The sequence below is a fragment of the Populus euphratica genome, unplaced genomic scaffold (assembly GCF_000495115.2).
Source record: "Populus euphratica unplaced genomic scaffold, PopEup_1.0 scaffold13.1, whole genome shotgun sequence".
In the NCBI taxonomy this organism is placed as follows: Eukaryota; Viridiplantae; Streptophyta; class Magnoliopsida; order Malpighiales; family Salicaceae; genus Populus; species Populus euphratica.
Window position 1 is genome coordinate 358,065 of NW_011499872.1, and position 26,605 is coordinate 384,669.

At 35.1% G+C, this 26,605-nt stretch overlaps 4 protein-coding genes across 5 annotated transcripts; 1 reads left to right on the plus strand and 3 right to left on the minus strand.

Moving 5' to 3' along the window:
- Positions 1 to 985: 985 nt before the first annotated feature.
- Positions 986 to 4,534, minus strand: LOC105127464 (probable receptor-like protein kinase At5g59700). The gene has a single exon (XM_011028780.1). The coding sequence runs from the start codon at positions 3,788 to 3,790 to the stop codon at positions 1,346 to 1,348; it is 2,445 nt and encodes an 814-aa protein (XP_011027082.1). The 5' UTR covers positions 3,791 to 4,534; the 3' UTR covers positions 986 to 1,345.
- A 3,754-nt stretch (positions 4,535 to 8,288) lies between these two features.
- LOC105127463 (probable LRR receptor-like serine/threonine-protein kinase At1g51810) lies at positions 8,289 to 10,948 on the minus strand. Its single transcript, XM_011028779.1, has 3 exons — positions 10,812 to 10,948; positions 10,064 to 10,616; positions 8,289 to 8,931 (listed from the first exon to the last, which is right to left on the minus strand). The coding sequence occupies exons 1-3, from the start codon at positions 10,882 to 10,884 to the stop codon at positions 8,361 to 8,363; spliced, it is 1,197 nt and encodes a 398-aa protein (XP_011027081.1). The 5' UTR covers positions 10,885 to 10,948; the 3' UTR covers positions 8,289 to 8,360.
- Positions 10,949 to 11,041: 93 nt separating this feature from the next.
- LOC105127462 (chalcone--flavonone isomerase-like) lies at positions 11,042 to 13,550 on the minus strand. Its single transcript, XM_011028778.1, has 4 exons — positions 13,411 to 13,550; positions 13,119 to 13,277; positions 11,658 to 11,881; positions 11,042 to 11,536 (listed from the first exon to the last, which is right to left on the minus strand). The coding sequence occupies exons 1-4, from the start codon at positions 13,514 to 13,516 to the stop codon at positions 11,354 to 11,356; spliced, it is 672 nt and encodes a 223-aa protein (XP_011027080.1). The 5' UTR covers positions 13,517 to 13,550; the 3' UTR covers positions 11,042 to 11,353.
- A 3,240-nt stretch (positions 13,551 to 16,790) lies between these two features.
- On the plus strand, positions 16,791 to 25,167 carry LOC105127466 (calponin homology domain-containing protein DDB_G0272472). 2 transcript variants are annotated; one of them, XM_011028783.1, is made up of 18 exons: positions 16,791 to 17,133; positions 17,274 to 17,501; positions 17,598 to 17,693; positions 18,086 to 18,138; positions 18,247 to 18,343; positions 18,700 to 18,773; positions 19,446 to 19,563; positions 20,115 to 20,225; positions 21,150 to 21,226; positions 21,674 to 21,740; positions 22,549 to 22,614; positions 22,835 to 22,942; positions 23,063 to 23,193; positions 23,348 to 23,414; positions 23,561 to 23,628; positions 23,709 to 23,802; positions 24,395 to 24,465; positions 24,565 to 25,167. In XM_011028783.1, the coding sequence occupies exons 1-18, from the start codon at positions 16,984 to 16,986 to the stop codon at positions 24,935 to 24,937; spliced, it is 2,049 nt and encodes a 682-aa protein (XP_011027085.1). In that variant the 5' UTR covers positions 16,791 to 16,983; the 3' UTR covers positions 24,938 to 25,167. The 2 variants fall into 2 exon arrangements, with proteins under 2 accessions (XP_011027085.1, XP_011027086.1); XM_011028784.1 differs by lacking the exons at positions 16,791 to 17,133; positions 17,274 to 17,501; positions 17,598 to 17,693 and adding an exon at positions 17,714 to 17,740.
- Positions 25,168 to 26,605: the final 1,438 nt, after the last annotated feature.

The window sequence follows — 26,605 nt, forward strand, 5'->3', positions numbered from 1 at the left end:
GGTTAATTTAAAAAATAATTTTTAAAAAATATAAAAATATTATTTTAATATAAAAATATTTTATAAAACCACTTTAACTCATTTTAAACAAAAAAGAAACTCGTTTTCTGCATTGTTTACAAAAGTAATCATTTCATTCTTTAAGAAGCATATAGCCTTATTATTATTTTTTAAAATAATTTTTATTTATAAATATATTAAAATAATAATATTTATTTTTTTAATATTTATTTTAATATTAATATATTAAAATTAAAAATATTTTAAAAAAACACGCAAAATAAATCCTGAAACTTTTCTCTACAGTGTTTGCTTGGCCTGTACAAGTTCAGTGGACCGACTATCAATCGATCTGTTAATTATATTTTTTTATTTAAAAAAACTTTATTTATCTAGAAAGTGTATTTTATAAACCTGGATAAATAAGTAAAATTTTAATTATTTAAATTTTTATAAAAATATATATTTTAATTTAAACTCGAAACTTGATTATTTTAAATTTTTATAAAAAATATATTTTAATTTAAACTCGAAACTTATTAGGTACATCTCAGACCCTTGCCACCTAAGCAAAATAAATCCTGAAACTCTTCTTTGCAGTGTTTGCTTGGCCCGTAAAAGTTAAGCGGACCGACTATCAATCTACCTGTTAGTTGTGCATAACTAAAGCAGGTTCTTCCAGAAATTTGAGCGACAGAAGATGTTTCCCTTCATGTAAGCAGAGAAAATTACTGTTCATAAGCAGCAATAAACTTCCATCGCAGTCCATGGCCAAACATGCAACCTTCCTTGCTTCCAAGTTGTCATTCATGTATGCTACATCGTCCTTCTTTTTAATTCAATTTTTTTTTTTTTTTGGGTTATGGCTAGTTTAGCTCTGTGATTCCACTATTCAGCACCCGAGCATCTCTTTTTCTTTCTTGCTATCAAGCTTGAAAGTATAAGAGGGTAATCAACTACCAAGCACAGCAGAAAGCAAAACAGAGATGAGAATGATATATATTGCGTGAGAAGTGGAAACTGGAAGTAAGAGATCAAGCACCAAATTCGTGTAGAAAACAAGATTACAAATCATGAGAGAAAGCCCTGGGTCAATGAAGAACATTCAACATCCAAGAAAGAGAAAATAATGAAATCAAAGACACAGGTGGACTAATGGAATGCGCTATGCATTTACTCACTTGACAACATACAAAATCAAGCTACTTGATTTTCAAAATATACCAGTCTACTTGCAACAGGTTTTAATCCACACTTCCTGTACGGTATATTCTTCTAAACCTGACTTTCTGCAATAAATGGATCTTTTTTTTCTATAGGTTTGAGTCCATGGCTTCCCTGCAGTCTACCTCATTTCCTCTCTAACCATTTGGGCAAAGACTTTACTCATTGAAACACCATCAAGGTCATCTACACCTCCCAAGCTGTATTCTCTAGCCGATACTCTGGTCTCAAAGTTATTTCCACAATTAAATTGTGTCGAAATCTGATAATTGTTGCTTGATCTCTCTTCATTACCCTGGAGTTGGAGAGAACACTCCAGATTCCACAAGACATCTCCCATTGAAGGTCTATCAGCACCACACTCTGCCAAGCACTTCTCAGCTATCTCAACAAACTTCTTCAATGAGTCTGGCTTAATTTGACCTTCAAGACGAGGGTCTACAATTTCCTCCAATTTTCCTCCCCTTGTAGACTTCAATGCCCAGTCAACTAAGTTAACCCTTTCTCTTGAAACTGATGGATCGATAACAGGTCTCCCACAAACAACTTCGAACATGACGACTCCAAATGAGTAAACATCTGATTTCTCCGTCAGTTGCTGCCTTATCAAGTACTCTGGATCGAGATATCCGAAGCTTCCCTTGACTGCTGTGCTAACATGCGACTGATCTATTTCAGGACCAGTCTTAGAAAGCCCAAAATCAGCAACCTTGGCCATGAAATTCTCATCTAGTAGTATGTTTGCAGACTTGACGTCGCGGTGAATGATAGCCCTTGTGGAGCCAGTATGGAGATAGTGAAGTCCTTTAGCTGCTCCAATGCATATCTCAAGCCGCTGTCTCCAGCTTAGGCTGGGATGATTTGAGCCATACAGATGGTCCTTCAGAGTCCCATTTTGCATGAACTCATATATTATGATCATCTCATCCCTTTCATCACAGTATCCAATCAAAGAGACCAGATGCCGGTGCCGGAACTGAGATAACATTTCAATCTCAGTCCGGAATTCTGCAATGCCTTGTGATTGTGAAGTTCCCCTCTTCACTGCCACCATTGTCTCATCTCTCAGAACTCCTCTGTAAACCTTTCCAAAACCACCAACCCCAAGAACCAAACTCTCAGTGAAGTTATCTGTAGCTTCTTGGATAACCATGAAAGGGAAGCGGTACCCGAATTTTGAGGTGGAAAAGATGTTAGCACCGTTGAAGTATCGATTGTTACCTCCTCCACTCGTGGGAAAATGGCCTTCTGCTTTCAAGGGGTCAGCGTGGTCTAATTTCCTTCTTCGACACAGCAGAAACAGAACAAAAGCCAAAACAACAACGATAAACAACCCGACGGTCAAGCCTACAACAATAATGACTTTCACCTTCGAACTTCTTGAGGATATAGAGTCAAAGACATCGAGGCTATCCTCGGAATTGCTTATTTTCATGATCTCCAGCCCATTAAGAATGGCATTTGGGTAAGGGATACCTACATTAGAAGGGCCAACACTTACATTTAACAGTCGAGTGTCACTTGCTCTGGTGATGACGTCCATAAAATACGGAGCACCCAAGGAGAATCTGAGTTTGAGAAGATCAAGATTTTGATAAACTAGCCAAGAACCAATATACACATTGAAGTACAGCCTGGGATGAGGATTGCTTAATATATCACAAAAGTGAAACCGAACCAGATACTCAAAACCAGGATCAACATCAAAAAGCCATGTCACATTGGCATTGATATTAGGATCAGAGTCTGAGTTCAATCTAGTAGCAGTCCCATAGACCAAAGAGGGAGCAATATTCTCAGTCGGCCCTCCTCCAGTGAAATTGACCGCTGTGACATTAGACACCAACGTTACTAGATTATTATGTATCAGATATTCATTATCAGAAACCCAAAGTCGCCACAAGGTGTCATTGTGGGGAAACACGATTTGGTTGCCCATATTAACCCTCTCGACTGTCTCTAATGCTTGCTTCCACATATTTTTGTAGTTACCCTGGAGACTACTAATGGTCCTAGCACCCGCAGGAATCAGCTCGTCAGGGAGTGAAAAAACTTCTAATGCATTAATAAAGGCAAATGAATTGACAGAGGGAGTAAAGGTGAGAACGAGACTGCCAGACGTTACATTGACAGAGTATTCCTTAACAATGGGAGGAGACTCTAACCGATATTCTCTAATAAGTGTGAAATTTTGAGCAGACACGGAGAACTTTGCCGTGCTCAAATTGTAGTTTCTATACACAAAGGGAAAGAAATGGAGGCGGATCCAGTGTCGCCCGGGTTTCTTGATTGGAAAGGTGTAATGAGAGCTCTCATTGAATATTTTTGCAGTTTGATAAAGAGCAGAATCATATGTTGAAGAGGTGGCAGAAATACTGTGTGGGGTTGAAAGGACATCGGAATAGGATTGATCAGCTACAAATACACGATCCCCTACTGAACTATTTGTAGAGGATCCACAATCTATCAAATAGTTATCTTCGGGAACATATTCTAATGAAACACATGCTAGACACAGAATTGAACCAATCAAGATGAGCAATTCACAACTGTAGATAGTCGCCATGATTAAGAACCACGGAGAAAGATAAGAACTTGGAGAAAAAATCAGATTAACAAACTCAATAGAACTTTTGAAGCTGGATTGGTAACAAAAGAATAGTCAGAGCTGAGATGAAAATAACAAAAATGGCAGAACTGAGACTATTATAGAAACAGGAATGGGAAAGAAAAGAAAAGATTCCAATATCACAACCAAAGCTGACACTTTAATGCTGATCGTGAAAGAATTGAAAACAGTAGTGACAAACCTCGGACGATTACAGGGAGAAAAGTGTGACAGTGATGTTGGTTGATACCTGGATAATTACCTCCTTAAAATATCAACAAGCCCCGGATGATAAAAAAGAAAGAAAAAATCAAGACTGGAACAGAGTGGAAAAATTGGTCACCTTCAAGTTCACTGTATATAACAAACACCAAACCAGATACTTGAAAAGCTACGAAAATCCCCAGTCATGTAATTGGCTTCCTCAACTTGTAAACAAAGGTGGCATGTTATGCAGCAACACGTTGCAGTCCGGCATCATTTAACTAATTTGACAGCAATCCAAAAAGAAATGTTTGTTTTTTCATTTAGCAAACGTTCGTTTTGACAAATTCATAGAACTAAGAGGAAAAGAAGGAAAAAAGAACTCAAAGAAAAGATGATAGAGTGGGTGAGAGGGTCAGAGTGGGTGAGAGGAGTAGACAAGATATATAAAAGGAGAAATGAGGAAGACAGCTAATGTTGGTGGTGGTTGCGCTTCTCCGAGTGAGTGGATAAAAGGTAATTGTACTTTTAGGTTCTGATAGTGTACATGTATCACATATTTCTTGAGTGACAGAGACAGTGCGGAGGATTTGCACGTTAGATTAGACTGTGATTCCAACTCTGGGCTTGCTATTGCTGTACTTAAACCATGCATACTCACTGAAACATTAGTATGGTATGAGAATACCATTATCCGATGTTAGCACGATGGTTTCGGATTCTTGCCCTGTCTTTGTGGAATAACATTTTTCGGTAATTAGACAGCAATTAAGATTTTAATAGTACTAGGTGATAGGTGAGTTTATTTATATTATTATTGTTTTGGATTCGAATTTGATGAAAAGTTGGAAACAATTCAATTAAAAAGACTAATCCGAATATGAATAATTTGTGTGATGGCTAAGAACTTGGGAGAAAGAAGTTTAGTTCTGGTGTGTGAAACGGCTGGGAAAAAAAAAAAAAAACCTGGGATCTTTAAGAGGAGAGTAATGTTTTTTTCCAGGAAAATGTGAAACCCCATTTTCTATCGTGGTCCTTTTCTTTGTCCACGGCTTCAATCAATTTCAAAACAATTTTCTTACCGATGTGTTGTACCTAGGATGATCGGTTTTTAAGGTTTGAGTTTGCCACAATTGTGTTTTGCAGTTCAAGCATGTCAAAAGAAAGTAATGGTATGTTAATATTTCTCGTGGATTGACATGTGTATTGGTTAGTCCTAGGTGAAGACTGAGCATGAGCAGGCCCTGGTTTTGTTTCTTGGGGTCTTTTATCATTCTCGAACGATTTAATGTTAAAATTTAAAAACTAACGCGGGTTTAAAAAGTAGTATAATCTTTTTTTCTTTTTTTTTCTTTTTTTAATCTTAATATAGCTGCTATTAAACATAACATTTGAACACGACTGTTTTTTTGTTATAGCAGTTACTTGAAAAATCATTTGTCGTACAAATTAATTAACAATTATAGAAGTTAATCTCAAATTTTATAAATATCAATTGCTCTGTCAATAAAATTCAGTATGAAATAAAAAGAAAATAAGATGGTGTGGTATAAGAAGGAAACAAGTAAAAAAAATGAGCTATTAAGAATATATCACGGTTTTGTTTTCATATATTTGATGTCGTCAAAAGAATATTAAGATTATAACAACACACTAAGAAATCATAAAACAAGTTCATAATTAACAATGAATAAAACTTTGAACTGATCACAATCTCGTCCAGTGGTTTTTCAATGTATTGTTATAATTATCCCATCAAAATCTTTTTAATAATATTATGTTTAATAAAAACAGAATCTTGACATGTCGCCGTAGCTTGTTATTTATTTATTTCTTTCTTCTCTCGTTTCTTTTTTCCTGCCATATCAATTTATCTTATCTTTCTTCCTTTATCACTAGATTTTAAATCTCATTAGATCTTCATGAAATTTGAGTTAGCTTTTGTTTAGGTCAATTAATTTACAAAAAACATGCATATGAAAACATGGCCAAACAACAACTACCAGTAATAATGATTATATACAAAAATAATATTTAAACACATTGATTAGCAAATTAATTAGCAAATATATAATGATTATATACAAAAATAATATTTATGTAAAAGTTAATTCCAAAATTTATAAAGATTAGTTACTCAATAAATGAGATTTAACATGAAATAGAGAGGAGATAAGGTGATGTGATATTAAAGAAAAAACAAGTTATCAAGAATACATAAAAGCTCTGTTTTTATGTACTTGATATTATTAAAAAAAATTCAATAAAATAATTACAATAACACATTGAAAAATCATCAAATGAGTTTATAATCAACCATGACAAAACTTCAAATCAGTTACGAATCCATCCAGTGGTTTTTTAAGGTATTGTTTCAATTATCTTATCAAAATCTTTTTAACAATATTAAATATATTAAAAATTAATTTTTGATATATTCCTATTAATCAATGTTTTTACCTCTCTCATTTCTCTTTTCTATTATATCATATCATTTAATTTTTATTTTTTTTCTTGATCGTTAGATTTTCATGAAATTTCAAGTTAACTCTTATTTGAGTTAGTTAATTTATAAAAAAAATACATCCTAAAACATGAATACACAACAGCTACTAGCAATAACAATCATACACAAAAATAATATTTAAACACAACTAAAAACATTCGTGTTTGAATTAATATTTTTTTCTAAATATTTTTTCAATCCACACCACTCTTCCGGAGCTGTGTTATTTTTCAAATAAAAATAAAAATTGCGCACTTCAATTAATTAATTAATGGAAGAGTGAGGAAGAGGGAGAAGCTTCGTGAAAAAGGCTGGCGGAGAGAATACAATCAATCAAGGATTTTTTATATATATATAAAATCAATCGAGACTTTACATTATGTTCTTGCCCCCTTCTTTGTCGTTACAAGACGTGTAAACGCGTTCTCTGCAACAGCCAGCACCATGCGCTGATGGCGGAAATCAGAAGCAAACAGGGTGCATGGGATGAAGTATCCACCACTGGATTATCCACCGTTGGTTTGGTAATCATATCAAGATCTGCTTTTACTTTAATAAAGTCAAGTGAGCTGGATGTCGAGTATCAAGCATTTTGTTTTTCAGGTCTTGTCATAAAAAATTTTGTGTTCGGGAAGCGAGCCATCTTTTATCAAACGATAGAATTCGCAATTAGTCGCTTCCAATATTGTATTTTATATGATTTGAACTTATTGCTTGCTTATTAATACAACACACTTTGGAGTTGATAGCCTTCTTGTTCATACAACACGTGCTACTAATCCAGCCTGCACTTCGGAATTTATTTTGGATTCGAGAGAAATTTTGTTCTCGAGGTATCAGTTCTCAGCTCGGAGTTAAATCTTATATATATATATATATATTTTTTTATTTTTTTTTCTGATGGAGAAGTCCAGTGGACTTTAAACTATCTGTTAGTTTTTTTTAAAAAAATATTTACATATTAATTAAAATTATAATTAAAAAATACACCTCTCATGCCGATCTAGTGCATTTAGAAGGAAAATATTTCCAGGAAAATGATAGATTTTTGTTGGCTACCGAAGCAATCCTCTCGTATTAAATCAAAATTTAGGCAAGAAAAACAGAGAGCATATATATGTGGCTATATGACACTTCTAGTCAAGATCTAGAATTATAACACGGAAAAAACTATAATTGGATTTAGCAGAAATCGAGGGTGTGTTTACTAATAGAAAAATCATTTTCTTCATCTTTAATTCATTTTTTAGTTTTTTTTCGTGGAAAAATAAAAAAAAGGTGTTCTTAAAAAAATCATTTAAATTTAAAAATAAATATAATTGAGAATGAATATGAATTTAAAAAGGTGTTCTTAAAATAAAATATCATTTAAATTTAAATTTAAAATTATAATTGGATTTAGCTTTGATTTTTCTTCATATTTATTGAGAATGAATATGAATTTTCTTTTTTTTAAAAAAACATCAAGATTACAGCAATTGCCATAGAAAATCAAAACCACAACTTATAATAACTACTTTAATATTTTATTTAAATTTAAAATATCATTTAAAAAGTTATATTATCGACTAAAAAAAGAGTTTTTATATTTAATTCATAAAAAAAATCAAATCCATAACACTAACTAGATACAATCCTAATATTATACTTGACTGGGAAATTCTTGTTTTCATTTTTATGATTCAAATTTTTTTATTAAAAAAAACTGCAATTACTCTATTTTAAAAAAAAAATTCGTGTGTTCTGTACTGAAACGAATGAATCTAAAATAAAGGCCTTGCAACCTTTCAAAATCAGATCACATCACTCCTGTCTCTCTCATGCCATAAAGGAGACAACTAAGCAGAAGACACTAATCGAAAGGAAGTGTGATAAAGACAAATGCTTCTGTTCATTAGTGCTATTATCTTTTCCTTCAACTGGCGCAAGATCATTCTTGGTGAACACTTCAACGGCAGTGATCATCGGTGGCAAGGTAGACGACTCATTGGCAGCTAGTGTGATATTGATCGTGGGGCCGGAAACAATCGCAGGATATAATGTGACCACCTTGCATTTGTTCATCTCTGCTTCCACTGCCTGCATCATCTGACCGTCGATGTTAATATCAATGATCCTCGTGTCATTTAATAAGGGCCTGCTTGCCAATTCCGTAAAGTAAAACGCAAAATGAGCAGATTGTGGGGTCGCCGTTGGAAGATCAACGGTCAAGGTAATTGGATCAGAAGTATTGGATACGATGGACTCTCGCAACACCGGAACAGGAGGGTCATTTTCTACGCCGAGAATGTTAGAATCTGGCAGCGTAGTGACTTGAATACAGTTTGACGGAGTGACTCCACGTGTCCATATTCTGTTGTAGAATTCATCTGTGATAAGGCCCGCGTACCTGCGTTCCACGCAAACAATATTTGTTTTTAAATAATATCTTTAAATTCTCTCTGATAACTTAATTTTTTAAATTAAAATCATTTTATTTCAATTTTTTTATTAAAGTGTTATCCAAATTCCAATATAATTGACATCAATAGACAAAGAATATAAAAGGAATGCAGGTTCACAGAGAAAATGCAAGGAATATATACATAGATACAGCTTACGGGTTAGACGAGCCGAAGTTAACTCGTTTCAATTTGTTTCAATTTATTTCAATTGTCCAGGAAAAAATTAAAGTGGTATCGTTTTAAAAAATTAAAATTTAAATCGAGTTTTGATTGTATATACAAAACCAAACTGAATTGATTCCTAATTGATTTTTTGAAAACTCAACACAGGTCAAAAGCAGGTCAATTGAATCTCGGATCCACCAGGGTAGGTTTTATAACTATAAACCTTCTTGCTTTAAAAGCACCTTGCAATTAATCGGGATATTAAGAATGAGAATGATCGATGCTCTTGTGTATGAGGTCCAACTTCCACTAGTATTGTGAATCAAAAATATACACCCATTGTTAATGATTTGTTATATGGAAAAGCGATTACACATGTTTGTACGTAGTAATAAACTATTGAAGTTTTACTCGAAGCTCTATAATCTTGTTCTGGTCTCGGTTAGTGTCAATAATTTTGTCAAGTCAGTTGTAGACTTCTTTGATTTTTTTTTAATAGATTTTTTTTAATAAATTTTTATTTTCAATGACATAATTAGATTTTTTAAACCCAACCTGGTTCAAGATTCAAGTTTTAAATTTTAATTAGATTAATTTTAATTTTTTTATTAAAATAATATTATTTTAGTTAAAAAAACTAATAAGTTATAATCAGATTTCTGATCGTGTTTGATCATATTTTTTACATCAATCTAATTTTCTTTTTTAATTTTTTTAAACTGTCCTGATTTTAACCCTAAATTTATTAGATTTCAAACCAACCCACCAATCAACTGAGACTATATTTCAAAACTATGGCCCGAATAGGCTGATAATAGCAAGAAAACTACCTTATCGAGGCCCTAGCTCTGCTTTAATTATTTGTCCCTTTGCACCAATAACAGAAAAATAAAAAGCAAGAAAACTACATACCTGACTTCGCCACCACCCAAGTTGGCTCTCCAGAGAAGAGTGAACGAGATATCAGGATCCAAATGTGGGTACAGAACATCTGGCAGTGGCATAAACTCCAAGGTAGAGATAAAAGGGACCTCTCCATCTCTTGTTTGCACCAAGCACACCGTAAGAATCGCTGATTTCTGTAAACTGTACACAATCTCGTGATAAACGGGCCCATTTCTTAAAGCTGTATTAACCGTAGCCCATTTTCCGCCGTTCAGGTGAAGTTCAAATGTTGGAGGATTTGAGAGTCCATCATAGTTGCCATAGTAGAACCCGGCTCGGATCACGTATCGCAGAGTTTTGTGCGGAAACATGGCCGTGGGAAATGTATAACAATTCTGGTCCGTCTGGTCAGGGAAGACTCGGAGAGTGTTCATCTCGTCAAGTGGCTGCAGATCGAGGACAAGTTTGTTGATGCCTGATCGAGTGAAGTCTTCATCCGTGTCCCACATGGTCATGTTAGGACCAACTCGGGTTACTTCACTGCCACAGTCGATCCACCAGCCAACATAGTCCAGGGAATCTGATAATCGATTAAAACTAAAGTTTCATGGCATATACAGCTAATCTGTCCGTTCATGAACTTTATTTTAATTTAAAGCACAAAATAATACGAGATGGTTGATGTAAACGAATTCTGAGTCAATCAAATACTAATTATGTAAGAAAAAAATAGATTGAAGGTTTTTTCTTAAGAAATTATAGCAGAGGAAGTTACCCTGAGAAGCAGCAGCCTGCAATTGAAGGACCATGAAAACCAAAAGAATCCACAAAATTTTACCCATGAGCATAGAAGAGGGTAATGATACACAGATGCAGAGTTTTTGTTCTTTGCCAATATGGTGGGAGTTAACAGGGAGACGTGGTGTTAAATAACTTCTAGCTAAACTTTGTAATCTACAAACAATTCTTGGTTTTTCAGATTTAGAACTAATTAAGACCTTTGGATATTCTCATATGTCAATAATATTTCATCAACGAGTATACATCCAAGGAGATGAGTAGGCAAGTTTTTGTCCGACCAAACAGCTACTTAACAGACAGATATAACAAAGAAAAATCACACCACCTTGGAAAAGATGGAAGGAAATTACAGATGCCGCGAAACGTTACAATGCATTTTTGTTACAATGGAAAAGCTTGAGCCTTAAATCTCATAAAAAACGAAAAACGAGCATGAATGCCGGTTGAGCTTCAAGCTCATCGGCAATCAACCTTTATTTATGACAGTAACCAGGTTTTGCTAAAAACAGTTATGCCTCAGTTCCCATTTTCATTACTTTCTTTCAGCAATTCTGATAATGTTGTAGCCAAACTTTGTTTTGCTGCAGGAGACACACCGTGCTTGCCAATCATTGACTCTAGCACAGCCTCTGAAAGTAGTTTATTCTCGATCACTGCATTCTCGGTTTCTGGTACAGACCCATCTTTTGAGAAGCTAATCTGTAATTAGAGGGTGAGTAAAACGAAACATCAGTTAGGAGCGAGTTTCATTAAAGAGCTTTCCAGTAAACACGTGCGAGTATCCACTACGCTATGATAAAAATTAGCATGATACACTTACAGCTAATGATCCATGGGTTGATAGTGTGAAAAGAATAGATGAGCCAGGGGGGAAGGTTTCTTCCTTGAAGACCTGTTGAAATTTCTCAATGGCTTTGGCTTCCGCATCAGTGTAAATTCCCAAAGATTTCCAAATGTTAACACAATTCTCCGCAACCTTCTCCGAAAATTGGAGGCCCGTTAATGGCAATATCATCGTCACCCGCATGAATTTCTCAAAGGGACCTTGAATATAGTATAAGGAAAACCACTTAGATTTTTAGATAAAATGCAAAATCAGCAATGCTATGAATTGACTAGAAACTCAGACCAAGAAAGATCCAATACTCGTGGTCATGCATAATTGCAAAATCTCTAAACATTTTCCATATTTAGAGATTTCAATGAAACTCCTCGTTTTCACAGTAATTTAAATTTGAATTAAAATTACTAACAGATATAGCAGTGTAATTTTTATTTACCTTTTCACTATGTTAATGCACGAAGTAAAAATCCAATCATAGTAGTAACCCAAACATGAAATTATTTGATGCAAAGCTTTGATAATTGCCCTTAAATTCTGTATTTGATCCACACACGTCGATAACTATTTGCAGGCAAGATAAATGAATTATTAGCTAGACGTAATTGCTAGTTAAAACATAATAGATGGACCTAGCTGGTCGGGCATCAGGAGGGGAAAAGGAGATTCCTGACGTTTTTATTATTTTAAATTAGGCCAACGTCAGGGATATTTAAATTTTTTTGCAAAAGTATTTTTTTATTAAATGATATGTCATTTGTTAGATGAAAATGTTTTAAATTCACGAATCATGAATTTTATTACATATAAAAGTAAAAATAGAATACATTAAACCATCAATCATGTGGTATCATTTTATCTAACAAAATAATTTTAATAAAAAAATAAATATCATTATCATTTTTTTTTAATTTTGTAATAAATAGCTGAAATCTCGTTGCAGTTAAAGTAATTTTTATTTAAAAATATATTAAAATAATATTTTTTATTTTTTAAAAATTATTTTTAATATCATATATTAAATTGATATAAAGATATATAAAAAAAAAAAAAATTGAGGTCCCAAGCACGCCCCAGAAACCCAGACTAAATATCTCTGTTTCAGTAACTATACTCATTACGGAAGCAATAACCGTTGCAAATTCATTAGTCAAACGCAATGTTAAGGTATCGGTTGGCACTGCATTGTGGTTCACTTGCATTTTTAAAAACTTTTTGAGTTTTTAATTAATTTATTTTATATTTTTAATAGTTTTAATGTCTGATGTAAAAGAAATTAATTTTTTTAAATAATATTTTAATATATATTTAAAAAAAAATACTTTAAGAACATCCCAAGGACACTCCCAAAGATGCCTGACTGATCAAAATTGCCATGTTGTAACAAAGTAACCGAAGATTTAGCCGAAATCCCGTCTAAGACAGAGCATAAGTACATACCTCTAACAATATCTCTAAAGAACTCGACGGAATCCGTCAACTCCTGGGCACTCTTGCCCTTCCATTTAGCAGCAAGTGACTGCAAGGAGTTATCCTCCAAGTACACTCCTATAGCCGTGAACTTTATGAACTTGCCTTCAATCTCTAATCCTCTCACCCCTGCTCACGTTAGCACAAAGCAATAGAAAAAACGAAACCAAGTTGTTAATAATAGATTAAAAAAAAAAACCCTCTGTACTGATTACATGATATTGATTAGCATAAGCAACGGGTTTGTGGATTAGTCAAGCACCTGCACCACCAAGGAAGAGAGTGTTATTTGAAGCCGGAGGTTTCACCGCCGGCGGGAACGTGACATTCTCGACTTGAATTTCGGAGAGAGGCACTGCAGGAGACATTGTTTTTGTTTTTTGCGTCAGTTGTGTCTGATAGTTTTCAAACGAGTAGTTTTATAGGGAGTTGGTGGGTGAGGTAAGTTCGTGAATTTGGAGATGTACAGGGGGCTAATTAGAGTCAATTGATTTTAATAATTATTAGCTGGTGGGTGTTGAAGAGGACAGGTAGCCTCGCCGTTGTGGTAGATGCACGTGGAGGGACGCGATGCCAACCAATCCAGTCAGGCCCGGCCTTCATAAATAGGAGATGGAAGAGTAGATGCACAAAAATGCGCCAGAAGAGCTGTAGAGTCAACGCCCAGATTGGTAAGCAGTGATGACAGGATGGTTGGTACAGAGTCCAGACATTGGTGAGCCTTTCCGAATTGAATCAAGAGAATTTCTCCTGGGCTTCCCATTTAGGCTCTGGTGGCATTGGGTTAGCTTCCAATATGTCCTGCTTTCTAGTACAGTTTGGGGAGAAAACCGAGAAAGATTTTTATTCTAAATTTATTTGTTTTTTAAAATATTTTTTATTTAAATTTACATTAAAATAATATTTTTATTTTTTTAAAAAATATTTTTAATATCAATATATCAAAATAATTTAAAAACATTAAAAGAATATTAATTTAAAACAAACCAAATTTTTTTACTTTTTTTAAAAATATTTTTAAAACACAAAAACAAACCATTTGTATCAATTCAAATAATTTTTGCAAAAACTATTAATATGATACCTGTGTAAAAAAAATTCCTGTTTTCTTTATCAAATTCAGTCTAAAATAATAACCTAGAGAACAAACTCATTTATCATTTAAATCAACAATGAAAAGAAGAAGAAGAAGAAGAAAAATATATGTAGTAGCTACATGAGACACAAATTTAGTGAAATTCTTTTATGGAATGTGGTAGTTCAAATTTTAATTCGATGCGTGGTTACCGAAACTAGTTATTTGTGCATAAGTTGTTGTGTGAAGGTTACACTCTATTATCTGTGCTTTTTTTTTTTTTGCCATGCAGTGGGAGGAGGGAGAAGGGTAGGCTTTGGTTATGGGTAATTCGGCTTTTAACATTATAGCTGCCCTCACTTGCATGCATATGGATGTTATTGACAAGGAGGGGGGGAGAAAAATTCCAGCGTCTGTCTGCCTTTACCGAGAAGCAATGCATGGGCTCGAGCCGGGCTAGTGTTTGAAAATTCCTATCAACTTCAACCATGGTCGAACAAATTCCAATCCAGCCCACACAGCTTACGATCAAGGCTCAACATTATCTAAATAAAATGAATCAAAACTTTAAAATAAAATCTAATAAAATATTTATTAGGCTCATGATTAGTATTTCAAACCCAAAATATAATGGAGTTTAAAAAATAAACTCGGGCATGGTAGCCCAAACCTAACATAAAAAAAAAATAAATCTGGGCTCAACTTAAAATGACTTTCTTGGTGTTAAATAATGAAATACATATTTAGGTGCGCAGGAGGAATTGCTTTGACTGTTGTGGCTGCATCCAGCATATACGCTTGAAATTTCTATTCCATATAAGCTTCAATGTGAAGATTTCTTGTTGGCAATTTTTTTTCCCTTTCTGGTTCCAGGTGAAGCAGGAAGAATTGCTTCAGTATGTAAATTCCCATCTTCAACCGCGGTCGAACTAGTACCAACCCACAGAGCTTGTGATCGATGTGTTGCTTTCTGATATATCTAAAAAACCATCAAAATTGATCTAAAAAATTCTACCACAGTAGATTCAAAACTCAGTCTTTGTATGCCAAGCTTTAAATATAATAGATCCAATAAAAACAGGCTGACAACCCAATCCCAACACCTAAAAAGTATAGGTTTATGCAACTGCCCGGGCTCAGCTCCCCATGAAGCATGAACTCGAGCAAGTGGCTCGAGTGCCCATGCAGACTGTGCACTCAACGTGAGTGTTGCATGCCTAGCACCTTGTGAGCTTAAGCCGGAGAGAGTGCCTCAAGTTTGATATTATTGGATTTGTATTCATTTTTTATTTTTAATGGGCCAGGGCCAGCCCTTGCTAAAGATTTTTTAAGATCTCACGTAGATTTTTTAATATTTTATATTAATTTAATATATATTATTTTAAATAAAATATAATTTAAAATATCATAAAAATTAAATTATATTTTAATTTTTTATCTTTATAAATGATAAATTTTTTAAGTTAAAAGTTCCCAACTTTCTAATTCTTTACTGCATATATTATTTTTAGAGTATCTTTTTTTATAATATTTTTATATTATCTTTTTATAAAGTTACAAATTCTATTATTAAAGAGTTCTTACATTTATCAAATGAAATTTTTATATATATCAACTATTGATCACTTAGCTTATTGGACATCACATGTTACCAACACTAATTCTTTAAATTTTTCACATCAAGTAGTCATTCTATATATTAATTATAAAAAATAAATCAGATTATTTTAATTAAAAAAAATAATTATTTAACATATTAATTTTATTTTTAAATACCTTGAAGTTAAAAACCATCACTTGCAAAGTAGTTGTCAAAGCTATACATAAAAATACATGACTGTATTCTTAATACAACTTTTTTGTTAAAGGAGAATAATATTAATACTAGAGCTTTAAATCTTTTTGAAAGTTCTGTTTAGCTGAAAAGCCCTTTTGATTAAAAAAGCATCGACACTTTTGTGAATACAAAGTTTCTTAACACACAAGCTCGAAAACTATTTTTTTTCCTTTTCTTTTTCTAATCAATCCAAACCTCAAGGTTCGGAATTTATCCAGTCCTTTCTCGGTCCCTAGACAAGCCCGGGTCGAATTCTTTTAATCACATCACCTGTACCCCCACTCCACTCGGCTTTCTGAAAGTCTCTTGTCTGGTTTTCGATGATTTCAATTTCGAAGACAGCTTTGTTCAACTCCCGCGTGACGTGTTCAATGAAATCAAATCTCAAAACACGTTTTTTTATTTATTATGAAGTTAAAAATCAAGCATGGGTAAATCCTGAAAGCGTTGAGAAAGATTTTTTTCGTAAATATTTGTAGTTTGAACATGAATAATATACTTAAAATCATAATTATTTAACATAAAATAGAGATGTTTTCAATTTTTTTTTTGTTGATATATAAGTTGGTTTGAAGATATTAAGGAAAAAAAGAGAAGTATATCCAAAAATCTTACACGAATAATGTCTAATTGTGAATTGATCAATACAAGCAAGCATGCAAATAGACCGGTAGGTCGATGTGGGTCCCCATTTAAGAAACCACTCAGCACGACGTCATTTCAACATAACTTTCAGACGTTTGACACCCGGCCAAATCTCGTCTCATCTGCCTCAACCCCAAAAACCCACAACAGTACACACCATCAGCAAAATCAGCTTCAACCATCTTCACTCCTCCTCTAACAACGCTATCCTCTTAATCTTCCCTTTAACCTCTCCTCTTTTTTTTTTCCCTTTGAAAATTGAAAGAAAGAAAGAGAAAATGTCGTGGTTGAGATCTGCTGTGAGCAAGGCAGTGGAAGCAGGGAACAAAAACAACCTGACTCGAGCCGTCAAAAACTACGCCGACTCCGTTGTTCACCAAGCCGGTCAAGCCGTCTCTGAAGGAGCCAAAATCTTGCAAGATCGTATAGTAATCCCTCTTAACTTTGACTTTTAGTTGCAATTAGGGTTTTTGATCTGATTGGATACATTTGAATTAATTTGAAATTTCATTTAGTTTCTATATCATTTAGTTATTTTATTCGTTCTGTGTTTTGTTTTTGCATCTAGGGGAATAGGAATTATAAAAGTGCCAAGCAAACTGCCAAGAGACTAGAGGAGGTTGCAATCTCTTGTCGCGGCGTGGAGAGAGTTTTGTTGCTCAGAAGATGGTTGGTTGTGCTTAAACAAGTCAATAAGCCATCAGGAGGCTTGTCTGAAGATAAACAGACATCCGTCGAGCAAAATGTTGGCCCTGATGAATCAAAGGGCAGTCCAAGGAATCGCACACTGCCCATGGTGAGCTGTTAAATATTTGCGTGGATTGAAACAACTGAACTACTAAAAATTCCGGCTTCTCGAGTTTGTTTTTCTAATTTTTAATTTGATGGATAGGTTCTGTATTATGATTCTGATGTCGGGGGTGAACCGTTGACTTTCTGGGATGTTTTTCTCCAAAGTCAAGCTCTAGAAGGAATAACAACGTCCATGGTACAGTAAAGTTATCTCAGTCCAGCTGCATAGACATGCTTAGACAGGTAGCCGGTACTGGAAATCAGTGGAGGAAGATAAACATAGATACCAACATCCTCCTTTCATAACCTATTCCCACGGAGTAGTAAATGCTGATGGTTATGCTTTGCAAAAGTAGTTCTTAGTGAATGCTCTAAGGACTGTACTTTTTTTTTTTTTTTTACAAAAGGCACAGGTGTAAGCAAGTATTGGCAATAATGTCATGATTATAATTAAGATTTTTTCACAAATTAGAACACAGTTGAGGACGTATTAATAAACGAGTTTTAAATATGCCAAGTTGGATAGACTGTCATGTTTTCTTTCTTGTACTTTCTGATTGTGGAGTTTAACATTTTCTTCTCATTCAGATTCTTGAAGCACCGAATGAGGAAGAAATTTCTTTGCTGCTGGAGTTGTTTAGGTGAGTATGCTAGACTGCTCAACGCATAAAGTACAAGAAAGTATAAAGTATACTTGGGACGAGCCTGAATTCTGCCTGAATCCCTTTTAATAATCCGGTTACTTGCAGGCTCTGTCTAACTGGAGGACAAGAAGTTCATAATGCAGTTGTGAGCAGTATACAGGATCTGGCTTCTGCTTTTGCAAGCTACGAAGATGAAGTGTTGGTAATGACATGAAGAATACAGATTGAATTCTAATTTAGGCAAATTGCTGTGCGAAACACAGGAAACAAGCTGATGTGTAGTGCTTAAACAACCATGTCTGGGCATGCAAAATCATGTTTAAACTTATAGTATTGAAGTGACTTTCTTATTGTTAAATAATGATTTTTGAAAAAGAAAAAGCCTATTTTTCCGTGTCTTGGAAGTTGTCTGGTATAAATACATATTTAGGTGCGCAGGAGGAATTGCATTGACTGTTGTAGCTGCATCCAGCATACATGCTTGGAATTTCTATTCCATATTTTAGCTTCAATATGAAAATTTCTTGGTTGGCAATTTTTTCCCCTTTCTGGTTCCAGGTGAAGCGGGAAGAATTGCTTCAGTTTGCCCAAAATGCCATTACAGGGTTGAAAATCAATGTCCATCTTGCAAGGTTATCATCAAGAAGTTATTTCTTTTTCTATTTAATTATTCATGCTTTATTTTCTTGTACTTGTTTTGTGCATTTTGGTTTGGACTGCCAACTACAGCTTCTGCAACTTCCACTGATGTTCCATGTATATACTTTTGGAGGATGATGGAATTTGCATTTATAACAAAACTTCTTCAACTGAGTTTGAACTTCTTTAAACCTAGTTGACAATTTTCCATCTAGATGTATGAACTGGCTCTTTCGACATGGATGCAAGGTTTCAATTTGCTAACTTCAGAACCAAAAATACTGTATAATACTGGTCACCCTTTATTTTTTATTTTTATTTTGCATGCTTATTGGTGGAGGAATAATTTAGTTAGTAGACATGTCACCCTCTCCTTTCCCTGCATTTTGATCCACAGTCCACAAGCTTGACAATGAGACCTCTATGTTGGCGTTCCCAGGTTTTAATGACTAGGAACTTGATTATTAGTTTGTAAACTTGTACCAGAACTCGTTCTTCAGCAAGGGCTTATCATGCTGTCACCTGTCTAATACATTATGCACGCTTTTCACTATATTGATACATAAGGTACTATACCTGATATGGATATTAATATGAAATGAAGCTATGATGTTGACTGCTTGTTCATTAGTTCTACTTTGCCTTTTTGATCTTTCATGCAACAGAATAGATGCTGAAGCTACGGTTCTGAGGAACAAACTTGATGGAATTATGCATTCCCAGAAGCCATCAAGTGAAGATCAGGAAAAGGTGTTCGATGAAAAGGCTAAAGCAACTATAGAGGTGAGCTTCAGCACTTGACAATCTCATCTTATCACTCTTCTATGATGGGAATATGAACATTGATCTTATGCAAGGAGACTGGTTTGTGCCTATTTGATTCCTTTGTGATACATTCAATGTTAATGCCTTGTTCTGTACAAATCTACTCTAGAGTTTTCTCTGAAATACAAAAAGAGACTCAAAACAGTGCAATTTGTGATGTACATTATCAATGCACATACCATGTTGTCGAGGTTCTTCTGGAAAGGCGTGAATTGTGCAATAAGACATCATGGAAAAGATTGCTTGGGTTTCCATCTTTTACTCTTAAAAAATTAAACACAATCTCTATAATTAATCGTATTAGTGTTAATCATAAAACATAAGTTACCTAGAAATCCTTGAACTAAAAAATTGCTGTCTTTATGATTTCCTTTTTGGTGCTCACTGTCGTTAACATCTTGTTGGACATTTGGTGGTATTTGTCTCTGGTTCTGGAAGCATTAAATGGTTTCCAAACCAATTGTTGCATAGAAAGCTGTAAACTAAAGATCTGACTCCTATTTATGCAGGCACTGAAAGAAGCTCTTGCACAAATTCGAATTTGTTCCAGATTGGAAGGGCTTCTGTTGAAAAAGAAAACTTTGAACTTGGGAGACTCTCCTGACATTCATGCTCAAAAGGTATGCCACACTCATGCTGTTGGGTTTTGTCCTGAATGTTTTTTCTGAAATCCTAGCTTCATGATTGTTTTTTCCAGCTTTTATAATCTATTAGATATCTCATGTTTTCCCTCCAAGTTTGTTCGTCATGTTGTCTTTATGTTATCATATGCAACACAGAGACTAGTGTCCATTTTAGCATGGATATTCACTGCCGGAGCTGGTATGCTTCAGTTTTCTGAACAACAGACAAGTAGAATATTTTACAAGTGTGTGTCTAGGGGAGGGAGATAATTTCCTATATGGGATGTGAAAGACATATTCGCAGGCTTAAATTTTTATGCACAAGAAACTTTTGGAAGCAAAAAGAGCAATAATAATATTAACAGTATATGCAATGATAAGGGGTAGGTACCTGTAGCATCACGTAGGTTTCATGGTTGCCTATCAAAAGAGAGTAAAAGAAGAAAAGAGAAATGGCGGTAATTCAAGCATCCCAATTACAAAACTAAGGATGCTGATGACAATAGCAAAATGTTGATTTGGAGTAGTCTTTGATAAAATGATAGGCCAGTTGCTGTTAATAATGAGCATATGTACACTTCTCATTCCTGTAATCATTTCCTTTTGGACTGACTAAAATGACACCTATCTACTCTTCACGCATCATACACTGGATTAACATAATTCTACCCAGGACTTGCATTCCAGGCCTTGTATCTATAATTTGTGAATTTGTTAGTTTTGATTTTGATACAAAGATATTTCTCCCTTTATATTTTCTTAACTTCTATTGTGACATTAGTGATGACAGGTTTTTTTTTTCCTTTTGTCTTTTTTGGGCACTGACTACCAACTCTTTATCTCTGTTTATCACATTAGTCTGAAACGTTCTCTTAAAAGCTGTGCCAGCTGTCACCAACAATGTTTTGCTTACATGAGCAGGTTGACAAGTTGAAGGTCTTATCAGAATCTCTTGCTAGCTCTACATCAAAAGGTGAAAAGCGCATCATAGATCACAGGTATAAAGTCAATCTGAAGTATTATTTATGCAGACAGAATGGCTGGGCCCTTGTACCCTTAAAATTTCTAGACCCCTTGCATTCCATCTCACTGCATATTAAATTTCTTCACAAATTCTGTTGAGATGGCTGAACTTCACTCTTCTCCTTAAGCTGCTGAGAAGTTATTATTCTTGCTCAAGTTATGGTTATATCTTTGGAAAATGTACTAAAACTGTTACCTTGATTCACTTAAAATATGTTGTCTTTTCTGTGCTTGGGAGGTTCTCTGGTAAAAGGTAAAGATGATTTTTGAACTGTAAAACCTTAGACACCAAGAAACAAGACATACACTAGGGATCCTCGTGGTAGTCACTTAATAGACTTACAGTATTTGAAAGTAGATATCATTGAATCTGTCGTTGCTTTTAGAATTTATAATCCTCACCCCATCCCCACAATTCACAGATTGCAAAAAGAAGAGGCGCTGAAAGTTCGTGTTGTCAAAGCTGATGAAGCGAATGAAAAGGAGAAGGTAATGTGGCTTCAATACCAATGCCTTTGTTCTGCACACTTATTTTCATATCTCAAAATAAAGGGAAAGCATTGTTATCCTTTTCATTCTTGTGGTAAATTAAAAAATGGACAAATAGGTCAAAACATAAGCAAGATAAAGAAAGAAGAAGAAAAATCCAACAGAAAAAGAAGTATTTCAATCAGGTGCTCACTTTAACACCTGGTGCCCACTCACGAGGCACTCGCCTAGGCAGCGCTTCATTGAAATTCACGCCTGAGGCTAATAAAGGTTCTGTGGCCTCGCCTTGCCTGGAGTGCCTCCTGACAACACTGATCATACCATGAGTTATCTTTAAAAGCTACTTTAATTTTTTTGTTGTTTTCTATAGTACTTTAAACATTTGTATGCTTGTATAACTAGCTGTGGAAAACTGTGGAAAACCTTCTTTTGATAGTGGTATCTTATGCTGTGGTGGTCTGCATGGTCATGTGGATTTTTATTCACTCAGTATTTGGAAACTTTCCTTTTAGGATTGCCTGTTTCTTAATTGACTGCTCAGTTTAATTGGCTTATTAAGAGTTCTTCTTCTTTAGTTCATATTGTTTTTAGCATTGCATGGTTACATATCAGTCAATAGCTCTCATCTAAAGCAAATTTTATGCAAAACTTACTGTCATAGTGGGTATATATTTATCCATGGTCTGTGTTTTTCTTAAGCTTTGATTATGCATTGTAGAAAAGAGGATGCTATGCATGCTACAAACATGTAGCAAATGTATTTGATTTGAGGGCTATTGTGACTTCCTTGCTTTTGATTTCTTTCCAGGAGATAGTAGCTGAGGTATCAGCACTTGAAAAACAAAGGGAAAAACTTGAAGCTGAATTGAAAATGGTTTTACCTCTCTCTCTCTCTCTCTCTTCCCCGTTTTGCTTTGTTTAAAGGGTGCATTGTCATAATTTTGAAATTAAGTTTGGATTTTCAAGCTGGAAGTATGAGGGTATATTGACAACCGACCATCAATATCTTTGTAGTTCATGCCTTCTTTTCTAGTTCCCTGTTCATTTACCCTTTATTGATCACAAACATTTAAAGACTGGTCCACATCATATAGGTCAATGCCTCCTTAGCTGTTGCAAATGCACGCCTTCACAATGCCAGGGAAGAGAGGGATCAGTTTGATGAAGCTAACAATCAGATAGTTGAGCATTTGAAAACTAAGGTTTGGATTTTCTCCTCTGGTTTCGTTCTACCTAATTAGTTGCAAATATAATTGTTTAATTTAAGGTCTTTGGTACTCATTATTCAGCCATGTGATTCATCTTTTTCCATGAGTTTATAGGAAGATGAGGTGTCAAAAACAATTGCTGCATGCAAGGTAGAAGCAACTGTTCTCAGCACTTGGCTCAATTTTCTGGAAGATACTTGGCTTCTCCAGCAATCTCACACTGAAGCTAAGGAGAAGCAGCTCAAGTATGTATATCATTATGGCTTGCATGTGTCATATTTCCATGGCTAGTAGTTTTCTGTGTGTTGGTTTTGTACTTTCCACTATTGAAAAGTGCATTCCCTATCTTCTCACATATTGCTTACATCATTGCTACTTGTTGCTTATTTCCCTTTCAAGTGATGAGCTGGAGAGACACGAGGACTATTTTGTGAAGCTAGCTATTCATCTTCTCTCTGAGTACAAGGTAACGTGATATTCTTTTTGAAGAATGTTTATCCACAAACTGAATTTATGGCTGTGATTCTCTCTTTTCTCTCACGCCCGCTCTCACATGTGCTTGTGTGACAACCATTCTTCTCTGTTCTGATGTAACTTGTATGTTCTATGCAGAAAGAGTTGGAGCCTTCTATCAGCCGCATAGAGAAATTTGTGGAAAACCTAAAGAATTTAAGTGGAGGGTAATGTAATTTGCTGCACCAATTGGTTGCTTATTGTTTCTTCCTTTATCCCATTTGCTCATTTATTTTTCATAATACAGGTTGGAGATGGCATCCAGTGCAGATAATGAAGATTCTAAAGAGTTAAACCCAAGGAAAAATCTTGAGGAGGAATATTTGGATTATGAAGCAAAGGTATGTTTCCTTGCTGTTGAGATGACTGATTTATTCATATTATTTTACTTTACCATGTATAAAATGCTATCTTGCTGTTAAGATCACCTTTTGTTAGAGGATTCCTTAAACATGGGGTTATTTTAACAGTAACCTTTATTAATCTGCCAGCTTTTGGATGAAGTGTTGTGATTGAGGTGGGTTGCATAAATAATTTCTCGTTGGCTTGTGTGTATAGTTTACAAGTAGACTCAATTGGTCATCCACATTTAATGTTTACATAGTGCTATCAACGTAACCTCTTGTAAAAATCTCTCTTTCAGAAAGCATCAAGCAGAAACTCCAATGCAGTAAATTGCCTTGAGGAATATTTTGGTTCCATAATTTCTTGTCTTACTAGCTTCAAGTTTCTTTCTTATTATTTTCCGAAGTTTTTCCTCGTTCTAGTTTTTTCCCTTAATTTTTTGGAACTGAATTTCTCCCTTTTCTTTTATGTGCTGAACAATTTGTTTAACGTGAAAAATCATATGCCTCGTTGTGTTCCCTGTATGCACATAGCTGGCAAAAGCATCACAGACATGGATTGATATGTTAATTTGGCTGTCTTGTCCAGATTATAACCACCTTCAGTGTAGTGGACAACATGAGAGAGCAGTTTTATGCTCAGAAAGGGGAAAGTTCTAGGTGGGATTCTGGTCCTTTCCTTGAATTCTTCATCAGTTGTTTACGTGTAACTATATTATTAGCCTGAAAAATGTCATTTACGTGGCCTGCTCTATCCAGGAAGGATGATACTACGGTTAAAGAGCTATTTGATGATATTGAAAAGTTGAGAGTGGAATTCGAGTCCATTGAGAGACCAAATCTAGAATTGGAGATTCCAACCCCGAAGGCTGATTCTACATCTGAGAAGCCATTGGGAAGCCCATCCCACATCTCAACACAGAATGCGACTATTAAATCCAATACAGATGAGCATCCCAGAGCACCTGCAGTAGAGGCAGATGGGGTGCTCGACCCTGCAGCAGAACTTGCAAAGTTAGAGTCAGAGTTTGGGAAAGATGCTCGGGACTACTCAACTGAGGAGATTGGTGACTGGGAGTTCGATGAGCTTGAAAGGGAATTGAGATCCGGTGATACAGCAACAAACAGCTAGCTCTCTCAAAATGGCGATCCTCGTATTGAAATTTAAACTATGCAAGCCTGTGAATGCATGCATCTATATCCCCTAAAGCTGAATTTTAGATCATAAGCTTTTCGGTGTAACTTATTTCTTCCATTTGATAAAGTTTCGATTTGTTCATTCTTCTGTAAATTGTCCAAGTTGTAAAATGCAATCGATGAAACATATTAATGGAAGTATTTGTTTGCATGTCAAAGCTTGAATCTCTTGCGGACCAACGGACCAACAATATTCGCCTGTCCTGGAGGTGCACGCTCATGCGAAGTGGTGAAGAACTCCACCATGTCGTGCACTAGTTACGTAGTCCTTTTGCCGAACCCATCCTAGTTGTGATTGCTATCCGTGTGTTCTGAAGGTGGGATGATCATTTGATCTTAAAGGTGACCCGTCATACTTGCAAAGGACTGTTGGGACAAAACCAGAGAATGTGGGGGCTTTGCTATCTTTCCTGATGCGAATTTATGGAAAATTGAAAGGATTGTTGCATGTATTGTCAAAGGGTTTCCATATCTGTAGTCGGAATTTGTTTTATCTTTGGAGAGCACCATCATTGCGCAAGGCCTCCTATGCTCTCAACACACGAGTACAGAAGCTAGTGGATCGCTAGCCCCTACCTCCACCTAAGATCTCTTAAAAAGGCAGTCATTAAAACGACTACCAAAAGGGTTTGCTTGCAACTGTTTATAGCTGTTACAATTTCTGCTTTGGTTTGTGCCGGTGGGATTCCCAGCAAATGGAACCCATTTAATCGAAAACAGAGGGGTTCTACATTTCAATTGTCGAACCAATGAAAGAAACTTGGCATCCTGATTTTCTGGGTGGTGGGTCATTTAGATGGATACATCTATGGCTATCCTTTGCCTGTACTTTTCGGTGTCCCTGCAGAATCCAGTTCATTATTCAAGAGAAAATGACCATGAACAGCAATGTGATATTTACCGTAGAGGGGGAGGGAGGGGAGTTCAGATACCGTTCGTACAAAGTGCAGCCATCAGTATTACTTGGCCCTGTTAAAATCAGCATTATTTGGCTTGGTGTCAACAGATATGTTCCCACCTAACATTTCTTATTTCTCCCTGTGAGGACAAGCTGAGTTCCTAACTTATCATCATTGCCAGTTATTTTGTTGCAGAACATCGATTTGAGTCGAAATGTAGGAGGGTTTATCCATTATTCTTCAAATGACTCGTGTATATATTATCCCAATTCAACCTTGTAGGCCAGCATTATGGTTGGATTTGCATAGGCCAACAGCTTCCTCATGACAATACACGTGATGATACCTTGAACATTGCTAAAAAGACTGGAAACAACCTCCAAGATATCTAGTAGTTAGATGTGTTTTTTTGTGCTTGTTTCAAAACATAACAGCTATATATAACAAGCTTTCTTTTCGAGTTCTTGAAAGCAAGTGATGATGCCCCTTCGGTCTTCCAAGTAGGGTTTTTTTTTTTTTTTGATATCATGGATATACTCTGAACACAATTTTTACATGGTTGATTCAAGATCCAAATCATAAGAGAAAACTTGTCAACTCGAGATGTACATATGAGTTGGAAAATGTAAATAATAAAATTAAAATCAAGAATATTATCTTCTCCCAATTAATTCATTACCACATGACGAAAATAAATAAATAAA

What these genes read in the sequence shown, in the direction of transcription:
- LOC105127464 (XM_011028780.1), bottom strand. Translation starts at nt 3,790, where the DNA reads ATGGCGACTATCTACAGTTGTGAATTGCTCATCTTGATTGGTTCAATT.
- LOC105127463 (XM_011028779.1), bottom strand. Translation starts at nt 10,884, where the DNA reads ATGCTCATGGGTAAAATTTTGTGGATTCTTTTGGTTTTCATGGTCCTT. An exon ending in GCAGGCTGCTGCTTCTCAGG is followed by an intron (nt 10,617 to 10,811) that starts GTAACTTCCTCT and finishes ATCGATTATCAG; the next exon opens with ATTCCCTGGACTATGTTGGC. An exon ending in TTGGGTGGTGGCGAAGTCAG is followed by an intron (nt 8,932 to 10,063) that starts GTATGTAGTTTT and finishes CGTGGAACGCAG; the next exon opens with GTACGCGGGCCTTATCACAG.
- LOC105127462 (XM_011028778.1), bottom strand. Translation starts at nt 13,516, where the DNA reads ATGTCTCCTGCAGTGCCTCTCTCCGAAATTCAAGTCGAGAATGTCACG. An exon ending in TCTCTTCCTTGGTGGTGCAG is followed by an intron (nt 13,278 to 13,410) that starts GTGCTTGACTAA and finishes TAACGTGAGCAG; the next exon opens with GGGTGAGAGGATTAGAGATT. An exon ending in CAACCCATGGATCATTAGCT is followed by an intron (nt 11,537 to 11,657) that starts GTAAGTGTATCA and finishes CTCTAATTACAG; the next exon opens with ATTAGCTTCTCAAAAGATGG.
- LOC105127466 (XM_011028783.1), top strand. Translation starts at nt 16,984, where the DNA reads ATGTCGTGGTTGAGATCTGCTGTGAGCAAGGCAGTGGAAGCAGGGAAC. An exon ending in TTGAAGCTGAATTGAAAATG is followed by an intron (nt 22,615 to 22,834) that starts GTTTTACCTCTC and finishes CACATCATATAG; the next exon opens with GTCAATGCCTCCTTAGCTGT. An exon ending in ATTTGGATTATGAAGCAAAG is followed by an intron (nt 23,803 to 24,394) that starts GTATGTTTCCTT and finishes TGTCTTGTCCAG; the next exon opens with ATTATAACCACCTTCAGTGT.